This window comes from Conger conger, chromosome 13, assembly GCF_963514075.1.
Source record: "Conger conger chromosome 13, fConCon1.1, whole genome shotgun sequence".
Lineage (NCBI taxonomy): Eukaryota > Metazoa > Chordata > Actinopteri > Anguilliformes > Congridae > Conger > Conger conger.
This window is the reverse complement of record NC_083772.1, coordinates 23,458,330-23,470,262: the sequence shown is the minus strand read 5'-3', so window position 1 is coordinate 23,470,262 and position 11,933 is coordinate 23,458,330. Positions and strand designations below refer to the sequence as shown.

The following is an 11,933-nucleotide window of genomic DNA, read 5'->3' as shown; positions in this document are numbered from 1 at the left end:
GTGTCATGTTCAAAATGGCAGATGACACAGCCGAGAGACTATTTACAGAACATTATCGCTCATCAGTGTGGATGCTCACACCGTTATGGTTATAGTTATGACTTTTGGTGTGGATGGGCCTTAAGGCAAAGATCAACTCTGGCCCTCAAATCCAAATCCAGCCCTAGTTTTCTTTTCTGGTGCTACTGATTGGCTAGTCTTCACACCTGACTCTCAGGAAAGAGAAGGAAGGAAACCAGCAGAGTTTAGCCCTTCAGGACCTTGATTTTCTGATCTCTGGTCTACGGGCCATCTGCTTTAATGCTGAGGCCAAGTCTGTGTCCGCATTACTGATGGCTTTAGTTGGTGTACGACTGCGGGGGCAAAGTTTTCACTGAGGGAAGAAATGCATGATGCCCTTTGCTATAGCTATTTTTAATGAACTCATTTTGTTGTTTGATATCCCTTTCCTCTTTTACAGTTTCAGACATGGGAAGAGGCAAAGGTGAGTGGTAAGGTGTGGAGATTGAGGGGACGGGCTCTTTGTGTTGGTTCCTGTGGCTTGCTCTGTGACTGACGCTGTGTTTGTGTCCCTGCAGAGTCTAGCGCCCCCTCTGGCGTGGAGGAGAACCTGTGTAAGATCTGCATGGACTCGCCCATCGACTGCGTTCTGCTGGAGTGCGGTCACATGGTCACCTGCACCAAGTGCGGCAAGCGCATGAGCGAGTGTCCCATTTGCAGACAGTATGTGGTGCGCGCGGTACACGTCTTCAGATCCTGAGTGTGTGTGCGTGAGTGTATGTTAATGTGAGTGTGTGTGGGTGAGTGTGTTTGTGTGAGTGTGTGTGCGTGAGTGTGTGTTTGTGTGAGTGTGTGTGTGAGAGTGAGAGTGTATGCATGTGTGACTGCGTGAGTGTTTGTGTGTGTGCGTGAGTGTGTCTGAGGCGGAGAGTGACAGGCGTGGCCCCTCCCCCTGGCCTAAACTCCATCCCCTGCCTCTCAGATCTGCCCCCTCCCCCCCCCAAAAAAACTCAAAATCCCCGCGCTCTCTGCTCTTTGGCCGGACTCTACAGGGCCGACAGGCAGGAAGAGCTTTCCACAAGAGGGAATGTGAGGACTGGGACACTGCGGAATGGCGGATTGAGAAGAGACCGCTAAAACGGCGAGTGATGAAAACTGCGTCATCACTGCAGCCAGACACCACTGACTGCGCAGGGCAAACAACACTTCTGATTGGTTCAGATCCACCACTGGCTGCTGAATGGTTCAGATCCACCAAAAGTTCAGAACATGTTTAGAACGTGCATAACGGGTATGTGAAGGGGTTTGGGAGGTTAGCAGGGGGGTGGGGACAGCAGTTTGGGGGGTTATCATTCTGCAGTAAACCCGCCCCCAGCTCACTCAGCAGCCTGTGATGACCTCACCATGTGGGCGGGACTGTCGCGCAGGGCGACGGCAGGCTGTGGGTGTGGCTACTCACAGAATCCCTCTGCTGAGCGGAAACCCAACCAAATACCTATTAATGCCAATGCATATTAGAGACGTGTGATGTCTGTGTGTGCCTGTATGTGTGTGTGTGTGTGTGTCTGTTTGTGTGTGTGTCTGTTTGTGTGTGTGTGTGTATGTGTGTGTGTTGTGAAGCCTACCGGTTTGCTCCGGTTGTTGAGAATGTATGTCAGTGTGAGGTAGGGTTGGAGGATGTTTGTGCTGAAAGCACAGTACTGATCTCTGTGAACCGCATGTTTGTGCTGAAAGTGCAGTACTGATCTCTGTGAACCGCAGCCGTGTCTGAGATCAGGGACAGGACTCTGGAACATTCTCTCGGTGGGGGACGGTATGTAGCAGGGCCGTGTGTGAGCAGTCGGGCGATGAAACGCATTCCTGCGTTCTGCCAGCTTTGCACTATATAACAGCGATGTTCACTCCGCGGTCCTGGTGTTTAGCGCGTATCGCAGCCTCATTCCAAAACGCAAGCACACCGCGTAGTGTGGTGTGTCCGGTATTTCTACAGATCACTTAGTTTCTGTTGATTTGACAGACTGAAATGAAACATAACTGAGGCTAACCCTGGCTAGCCATTAAAACTCCGCTGGCTTGCTGTGAGCAGGGAAAGGCGTCTTCGTGTGTTAGCGCATTGTGCATTATAGCGTAGCAGGGGAACGTGTTGTAGCACGTTTAGCACAAAGCAGCGGCTCAAGCTAACAGGTTTGAAGGGCTGCTGCTGAACCCATCATTCAGTGGCAATTTCATTACTAATAATAAATAAGACATTAATGAACACATTTTATGATAAATAAAATAATGTGTGCCTTAAAACCAGCGCCTTGCACAACGAGGCTACTGAAGGTGATTTACCAGGCATCGGGACCCCAAGGACTGTAGGGGGACCGAGGCCCTACCTGTACCTGTACCTATACTAATAATCTGCTACTGTCCTAAAAATCTGCAAATTCATTCCCACTCTGACTCCCTACAGCCATTCGAAACATCTAACTCCACCAGCAGAACCGAGATGGTCACCGATAAGGTGCCAGACACACACCGTATAACTTTGGTGTTTAACACAAAAAACATTTACTGTCAGTTAAACTATGCAGTTTTTTTTTCTGATTTCTACTTGTCTAAAAAAACAAAAAAAACTAAACAATGCAAATAATTTATTTTGGATAAAAATCTGGCATTTATAATATGATATGGTTTACTAAATGGTTTTAGATTCATCTCATGGGGGATGAGAGATCACCCTGTTCCTCTCAGGGAAATGTAGGTGTTCAGGTGTACAGACGCAGAGATGCACTGTAATATCGGACTCACAAACATTCCCATGGGCTCTGGGGTAAGCACCATGTTTCAGTGGTGCGGTCAGCTGTCTCGCTTTTACTTTTAAAAAAAATAAAGAAATAAAAAGGTGAGGTGCTTCTGTCGAATGTATTTTATCTTCAGAATGTATTTTTTTTAATGGATTGTGTGACTGAAATGTCATAGCTAACAAAGGCAACAAAAGCTTTAAATTTGTCAGAGAATTCTGGCCGAGTGATTTACTTTAAAAGAGCAGAGAGTGAGATATTGTAAGTGCTTCATAAGAGTGAGTGAACGTGAGCTTACGGGATTTATAATTCAGAAAAATGTTAAATAAAAAATATATATCTTTTTTTCTTGTGTGCATCTTGACTTTTTTAAAAGGATTACCTGGAACTGCTGAAGTATTCACGTTCTGTGGCAGTAACGTTTGGGGAAAACATTGTCCAATCGCATGGCTTAGAATCCTTCGCCAGGCAGGCTGTGGTATCCATGGAGAGCAGGACTCGGATCGACAGGTTGAACCAGTCAGACAGCACCTGACACTGCAGATATAAGAACTAAGATTTCAGCACACACAAACACACACACACACACACACCACTGACAAACACGCTCATTTATCTAGACACTCTTACAGGACCAGCAGAACATAATTAAAATAGTTATTATTGGCTCTGTGTGTATGGAACCAGGACCACCCCTCAGGCATTTACCGGGGGGATTGTAGTTGGTAGGTTTCACGTGGATTCCTCTGTTTCTATAGTCACACATGTAGTTGTGCTTCCCAGCCTATGGGCCAGCTGTGCTGAACACGCTATGCTACCTGTCTCCCAGGCGTGTGGATGTACCTCACACATAACTCCTTACAGGACTTTCTCCTTATTCCGAGTCTTCCTTGTTGTATTTTGGAAATCTGTTGCAATTGTTGGTACACATTTTTCCAGTTTATTCAAAACATACTGGCAAGAGGCATTGATTTTATTGAATGATCTTGTAAACATATTTACATTTGTTTGTTGTTTGTACAGGAATTGAGAATTTAAAGATCACGGTTTGACAGAAAAGTAGGATCTACCATCCATCATCTGGTTCTGTTGCATTCTTCAGACCCAACATTCTGACACGTAACTCGTACAAATCAGACGACTGGTTCTTAGGGCCTCACATATACACCAGGGTCATTTAGTGGTATTACACTCTCTTAAAAGGGGTTTGTTAAATTTACTCCGGTGATACTTCAGCAATGCCCTCTGCACTCCTGATGTACCACCTTTTATACATTAAATGCAGCTGTAGTCACATGACCAACTTCACCCAATGACTGACCTGCCTGCTCAATGAGCGCATGACATCATAATATTGTAGTGTAACAATGCTGTCCCCTGCTGGTGCGGAGCCGCAGTACTGCTGCTTTTTGATTATTCTGACATTCTTCTATTGTCCAAAAGGGCAGTGTTCACAGGTCTGTGTTAAAGTCTGAAAGGCTCATTATTTCGGAGTGGGGGGTCGGGTTAGGTTTATGGACCGCATGTTAATACATTTTTTAAATTCAATTGTTATTTAGCTGATGCTTTTATACAAAGCGACTTACAGTTGATTAAACTAAGCTGGGGACTATCCCCCCCGGAGGAATGCGGGGTTAAACCGCCAACCTTCCGGGTCCCAGTCATAAACCTTAGCCACTAGGCCATAGACTGCCCCATGTGAAAGGGGTGTTATTTTGCCCCGGGCGGCTGGGGCAGGGTTATTTCAGAGCGGGGGGCTGGGGCAGGGTGATGGGGCTCTTGTTGGCGCCCCTCTCGTGCCAGCAGACATCGAACAGCGGGTACACCTTGCCCTGGAAGTCGGCGCTGAAGCGGTAGATGAGCTCCAGCTGGTCGGGGCTGTCGGTGTTGTAGAAGGCCAGCTCGCCGTTCTCATAGTCCAGGAACACGGCGACGGTGGCGGGAGCGGCGGTGAGGGGCAGGACCACGCGGGGGCTGGCGAAGGCCTCGTACACGCCGCCCTCCTTCAGGCCGATCAGCCACACCCCCGCCTCGGGGCTCTTGGGCAGTTTGGCCTTGCGCCCCGTCGTGCCCTTCATGAGCCCCAGACGCCACTTCGGCTTGCCGGCCACGCCCACGTCCCAGCGGTGCTTGCCGGCGGAGAAGCCGCGGCTGGCCAGGACGCAGTAGCTGTAGCTGAAACGCTCAGCGCTGAGGGGCAGCCGCAGGGGCAGCACCCCACAGTGCACCACCGTGTTCCCCAGGGAGAGCTGCAGCAGGGGATGTGCTGTGAGGGGGTCCAGCTGCAGCGGCTCCGCAGCTATATACACACATACATAAATATACACAATAAATATACACACATACATAAATATACACAATAAATATACACATACATAAATATACACAATAAATATATACACATACATAAATATACACACACACATACACACATACATAAATATACACACATACATGGTCCATGTGTAGATAGCAGTTGAAATTGTATTTCCCTCTAGGGTCTTTCCTCACACTTATCCCTGGTTATGGGTATGCACTTTGTTGTATGTCGCTCTGGATAAGAGCGTCTGCCAAATGCCATTAATGTAATGTAATGTTTATGTAATACACACACACACACATACACACATACATAACTATATACACGCACATACACACATATATAAATATACACACATACACATACATAAATATATACACACACAAACATACACACACACAAATATACACAATAAATATACACACCCATACACACATATATAAATATACATACACATATATATAAATATATACATACACATATCCATAAATATATACACACACATATATATAAATATATACACACACATACACACATAAATATAAACACAATTATACACAATAAATATACACACAAACATCTACAATAAATGCATACAAACATACACAATAAATATAAACACATTCACACACACACACAAACATAAATATACACATACATATACACAAATATACACAATAAATATACACACATACACAATAAATATACACACATACAAACACACATAAATATACACATTCATACACACAAACATACACAATAAATATACACACACAAACGTACACAATAAATATACACATATTCACACACACACAAACATACACAATAAATATACACATATACAGACAAATATACATGCAGATATACACGTATGCACATATACACATACACACTCTCACACATACACACAAATATATACATATATAAATATACACACACACACTCACAGAGACACTCTCACACACTCACAGACACGCGCACACACACACAGTCTTTACCAGGCAGGACCCTCCTGTGCAGTCTCTTCCACACGGTCAGCTTGATGTCGCTGTGGTTGAACCCGGGTTTGAAGGTGATGGAGCTGTAGGACCGCTCCTCTCTCTGCTGCTTCTGCTGGCACTCTCTGAACCTGTGGAGGAGCAAGTAACACACCTGTTGTCACATTGTATGTTGTTGTTTCGAAAGGAAGAAATCTTGTTTGCAGGAATCCTTACCTTGGAGCAATGGATCCATATTTCTGGAAGACAAACAGAAACGCACGCATTTACAAGCCAGTCCGTAATCATGCTGCCATACAGTATGAAGGACCTTCAAATAATTCAGTCTTAGATTTCCTGGTCGAGAGCTGACCTTTTTATACACACCTACACTTAGGGTGAGGTCTAAGGAACCCTATATTTCCTGCCTGCGATTCCTGCTTTTTAAAGCCAGTGGAATACGCAGGTCTGGATATTAAAGAAGTGCATTTCTTTCCACCTACTGTGCTCCATTATTTTAAAGCTCATTGTCACGGTCACATTTGTAACAATTTTATAGATCTTTATCCCCCTTTTTCCTCAATTGTTATTTGGAAAGTTCCAAAAATGAAGTGCACTGTTGTTTTCACTAGTATTTATGCAAACTGTCAGTCTTATTCCCATCCATCCATCCATTATCTGAACCTGCTTATCCTGAACAGGGTCGCAGGGGGGCTGGAGCCTATCCCAGCATACATTGGGCGAAAGGCAGGAATACACCCTGGACAGGTCGCCAGTCCATCGCAGGGCACACACACCATTCACTCACACACTCATACCCACGGGCAATTTAGACTCTCCAATCAGCCTAACATGCATGTCTTTGGACTGTGGGAGGAAACCGGAGTACCCGGAGGAAACCCACGCAGACACGGGGAGAACATGCAAACTCCGCACAGAGAGGCCCCGGCCAACGGGGATTTGAACCCAGGACCTCCTTGCTGTGAGGCGGCAGTGCTACCCACTGCACCATCCTGCCACCGTCAGTCTTATTATTTATTGTTATTTATTATTTCGTTGTTTTAATCAGTATTAGGATTATTGCAGATATTATTATTTTTATCATTATTATAGTTGTTTTAATCAGCATTATTAGTATTACTGCGGTTATTGTTATTAGTAGTAGTAGTAGTAGTAGTAGTAGTAGTAGTAGCAGTAGCAGTATAGTGGTTTTAATCAATGTTATTAGTATTATCACAGTTATTATTATTATCAGAAGTAGTAGTATAGCTGTGTTAATAATATTGTTATTATTTTCACAGTTGTTATTGTTATTATCAGTAGTAGTAGTAGTATAGTTGTGTTAATAATATTGTTAGTATTATCACAGTTATTATTGTTACTGAGTAATGTTCACCCTTATGAAGTCCAGGTGTGTCTCGTTGCTCAGGCCCTCGAGCGTGGCCTCTGCTTCCTGGAAGCGGGCAAGCACGAGCGTCATGTCGTCCACCTGCGTCTGTATGGATGAAATGAGCGCGGAGGCGGAGCTCTCCACCGTCTGCATAAACCCCGATTCCTCCTCCTCCAGGTACCGCCGCAGCTCGCCAAACTCCTTCCGGATCACCCACTTCAGCACGTCAGACTCGTTCTGCAGAGAGGGGGGGGACGCCATCACTACGGTTACCAATAAGGGTATGGTGGAGTCCACACCACAGCTATAACGACAGTGAAGAACAGTATTGTTGGGATCACTTTCAGAGTAATTTGTTTTCCAGCTACATAGAAACACTGACAGCCAACCAAAATCCATCAGAATTTACAGGGCGTCACGTTCACAATGGCAGATGACATATCCAGGAGACTATGTACAGAGTGTTATTGTTCATCAGTGTTGATGCTCACATCGTTATCGTTATTGAGTTATAGTTCTTGGTGTGAACAGGCCTTTAGAACGCTGTTACCAAAATGTCCAGCTCCTGTGCCTCCATGCGGAAGTCATATAACTACCACATAAAGCATTTATAAAATTATAAAACTTTATTCAAAGTGCACAAAGTGTTATAACCAATCTTATAACATATAATGGATACACAGAATTCAGCCAACAATGTTTATAGGGCAGCGGGGCTGTGAATGATGTTATAACATGTTAACCCGTATGTTGTGCAGTATGTTATAACATATTATATCACAAACATTTTAGAAATGCTTTATTTCATAGTTATGTCATGCTTATGCCAACTGCATGCATGAATTCTGTGCACTTTATGGAGTCAAAATTGTATGACTGAATTATGTCTTCCACGCCAAAACATTTTTTAAGTTTCCAGTGAAATTGCATACAAACACATGTATCATTACATGCATGCACAAAAAAGGTAAAAAAGTATATTTCTGCTGAACTTGCATACATTACAATTACATCCACATCTGGCTACATCCACATCTGGCTACATCTACATGCACATCAATACCCCAATTATTAGGAGGGATTCGAACCCAGGACCTCCTTGCTGTGAGGCGGCAGTGCTACCCACTGCACCATCCGTGCCGCCAGAAATGTACATGCACCAAAAAAATTTTTTATAAATAAAGAACGACTGTGTGTATTAATCAGGTATTTGAATACACTGATTAAGATAATCTGATAGACCATTTCAATAATCAGAGTATTGCCATAATCAGGGTAAGATCAGAGCATTAGTATGTGTATAAACACACCCATTCACTTGCTGAAGACGTATAGCAGTGCTCTATAGGGAAAATGTGAACGCAGAGGGACTCACGGTTATGCGGGACTTGTTATGCGCCATTTTACAGATCTGTTCCTCCAGCTTCCTCCGCTGCGTCTGCAGCTCCGTCATCAGACATGAGATGTCCTCCTGAAAACAAATAAAACACCAAGCTACCTTCCAAATGCACGGGGTCTCACCTACAGTATTTTCAGAATGAGATCCTCACACACCTTCAGAGAGTTGGTTAAAAAGCTGATATCTTGCCTGTTTTCCCCCCACAGTACCATTAACTTGAGCGTTTATGAAATGCTTTTACTGCTGCCGTTCTGCTGAAGGTTATACTGAGTATAATCTGCTTTCAGGAAAGCAATGCTGGTCTGTATGTTTATCACAGTTGTGTGTGTGGTTATTGTGGCAGCTCACCAAAAGCTTTTAATAAAGGCCTTTTATCAGCACAGTCCATCGTGATTCCACATAAGTGGTTCAAGTGCTCCTTGATAAATCATGTTATTATTTGAAGTAGCAAACACATAGTCAGGCTTTCTCTGAGAGAACGCCATGTTTCAAACTCCCGTGTTCCATACAGAGGGTGTGGACACTCCTGCCCTGGCACCAGGTGGGCCACCAGGGATTTTGGGCCCCACCACAACAGGAAACACATTCTATATATTTTTTGAGTGCTGCTGGAATAATCCTAAACCCCTCCACTGACAACCCCCTTCCAGCACCCCTGCTTAAACCCTTACGTAAATGTCAGTCATTACTGAAGGGTTCATCTAGTGGGGTGTGAGATGGTGGGGTGCAGGGTGTGTGAGGGTACCTTCATGGTGATGATCTGGTGGGGGATTGGGATGATCTGGTGGCTGTAGGGTGTAGGGTGTGTGTTTGGGGTGGAAGCTGTAGGGTGTTGGGTGTGTGTGTTTTGGGGTGTAGGGTATGGGGTGTAAGCTGTAGGGTGTTGGGGTACCTTCATGCGGCTGTAGACGTTGCTGATGGGGGTGATCTGGTGGCTGTGGTGGGCTCCGATGCTCCCGCACATCCCGCAGATGACGGCCTGGTCCTCCTCACAGTACAGGCTGAGCGGGTTGCGGTGCTCCGGGCACTCCGGCTCGGCGCTGGAGACGTCGATCTCCCGCAGCAGGTCCACCACCCGCGCCAGCGACACGTTGGGCGGCGAGCTGATCCCGTCCACCTCGCTGCGGCACTCCGGGCACTGCAGCTGGCCGAAGGGGTCCAGCGTCATGGAGTGCAGGCAGGAGCGGCAGTACGAGTGCCCACACTGCAGCATCAGCGGCTCCGCAAACACATCCAGGCACACCGGGCACCGCAGCTGCTCCTCCAGTGAGCCCAGGCTGGGCCGCCGGGCCATCCTCACCCCGCCCCAAACCCTGGGACACAACCGCACCCCGCCCCGAACCCTGGGAGATGACCACACCCTGCCCTGAACCCTGGGACACAACAGCACCTCGCCCCGAACCCTGGGACACAACCGCACCTCGCCCCGTATCCTGGGAGACAACCGCACCTCGCCCCGTACCCTGGGAGACAACCGCACCCCGCTTCGAACCCTGGGACACAACCGCACCTCGCCCTGAACCCTGGGAGATGACCGCACCCCGCCCTGAACCCTGGGAGATGACCGTACCCCACCCCAAGCCCTGGGAGACAACTGAAAGCCCTAAAACCTGAGACAACACACACCTGCCAAAAAACCTGGGACACAACTGGACACGTGCAAAAGCCTAAAACCTGAGAAACAACCAGATCCCTGCCCCAAAACCTGAGACGACTGGACCCCTCAAACCTCAAAACCAGGAGACACGACCAGGCACCTGGAGTGCCAAGTACCAGCAGAAAAATTTATGGAAACCTGTGAGGAGAGATGGCCAGAAACTAGGTCTACCTAATTACCTGAAGGGCCAACAACCATGAGACGACCGGACACCTGCCCAAAAAAACCTGGGACACAACCAGACAACTGGAGTGCCAACTACCAGGAAACGAATGCAACACCTTGAGAGCCAACGAGCAGGTAAAGTTTCCAGAGAAGTGTCTCTTGAGCAGCTTGTTCCCAGAGGTTCCTTTTTGATTGAGACTGTGTGAACATGGCCGGTGAAAGACGTTACTCACGGCTGGGATTCTGGTTCCAGTAGGTCGACAGGGAAAAATAAATGGCTATAAATCGTCCTCTCTTTTGCGCTGGGAGAAAACGAGCGTCTGTCCTCGATCGCCCTGGTGAGAATGGTCCTCAGTAACATGCAGGGTGAAGTGACCTTGAGGCAAATCCCTTATCAACCTGCCTCACTTATCTATCTCCCACCGAGCAGGCGCACTTGCAGACATATTTATCCACATCAGGTGATGTAGGCCATAACGTCATGTCTTTACACAAGTGCTCGCCCTCAACAAAACCATGTGCAAGCGCCGCATTGTATTGTTGAATTAAGCCATCAGCTGACCGACTTGTAGTATCACAAAAATGTATGCGTCTTCAAAATGACATATGCCAATGCCATTTGCCTTGATTTCAACAGTATGGCCTTATGACATTGTGACACAGTTGCAACAAAGTTGAGAGTTCTCAATTATTTGAAACATAATTTTAAAATAATTTTATAAAATGGTAAGTTTAATATGAATTGTTTTCATAATAAAATAAAATCGCATGGCTAGCTTTACAAAAGGCTTCATCACTGTTGTGAGTTTGGCACCACTGTGAAACTTGCGTCAGCACTTTAAAATTTACTTAACTTTTTTAACTTTACCTTTTTCCTTGCCTGAGGAAAACAGTGATTTATGGTAAAAACACCTTGACTTGGAGCACTTTGGATTTCGTAGAGTTTTTATGACTGAAATAAACAGTTGCCTATAAAAACAGGAAAGACTTTAGTTCAGTCACAGAGCGAGAGGTAAGGGCAGTGTCTCAGGACTTGGTTCCCTTTGGCTCTTGTGGTACTTTTTCATCTTGAGATAGAAACTCCTACAATATTCCATATTTGGAGATATGTGCATCACTGCATGTGGGTGTGTGTTTTTAAATAAATATATAGAAAGACAGTATTCGTTCTGTAGTGTTGGCACCAGGAAACAGGCATAGGCACCAGCTGTAAGGTATCGCGGTGCCTGTCCCATGAGG

General features: G+C 45.9%; 2 protein-coding genes across 4 annotated transcripts in view; one reads left to right on the top strand and one right to left on the bottom strand.

Moving 5' to 3' along the window:
- Positions 1–3,131, top strand: part of LOC133108130 (E3 ubiquitin-protein ligase rififylin-like) — a 20,439-nt gene extending 17,308 nt beyond the window's left edge. For all 3 annotated transcript variants that reach the window (XM_061217563.1, XM_061217564.1, XM_061217562.1), the window contains exons 7-8: positions 461–484; positions 579–3,131. In XM_061217563.1, the coding sequence (XP_061073547.1) occupies positions 461–484; positions 579–760 (206 nt within the window). In that variant the 3' untranslated portion in view covers positions 761–3,131. The remainder of the gene's footprint in view (positions 1–460; positions 485–578) is intronic.
- Positions 3,132–4,525: 1,394 nt separating this feature from the next.
- LOC133107459 (E3 ubiquitin-protein ligase TRIM50-like) lies at positions 4,526–10,166 on the bottom strand. The gene is made up of 6 exons (XM_061216446.1): positions 9,765–10,166; positions 8,849–8,944; positions 7,480–7,710; positions 6,321–6,343; positions 6,105–6,235; positions 4,526–5,085 (listed from the first exon to the last, which is right to left on the bottom strand). Exons 1-6 carry the CDS (start codon positions 10,164–10,166, stop codon positions 4,526–4,528), a joined length of 1,443 nt encoding a protein of 480 aa, XP_061072430.1.
- Positions 10,167–11,933: the final 1,767 nt, after the last annotated feature.

Coding starts and splice junctions, on each gene's coding strand:
- LOC133107459 (XM_061216446.1), bottom strand. CDS start 10,166: ATGGCCCGGCGGCCCAGCCTGGGCTCACTGGAGGAGCAGCTGCGGTGC. Junction 7,711..8,848: donor ATAACAAGTCCCGCATAACC/GTGAGTCCCTCT, acceptor CCCTCTCTGCAG/AACGAGTCTGACGTGCTGAA. Junction 6,344..7,479: donor CACACCTGGACTTCATAAGG/GTGAACATTACT, acceptor TTTGTCTTCCAG/AAATATGGATCCATTGCTCC.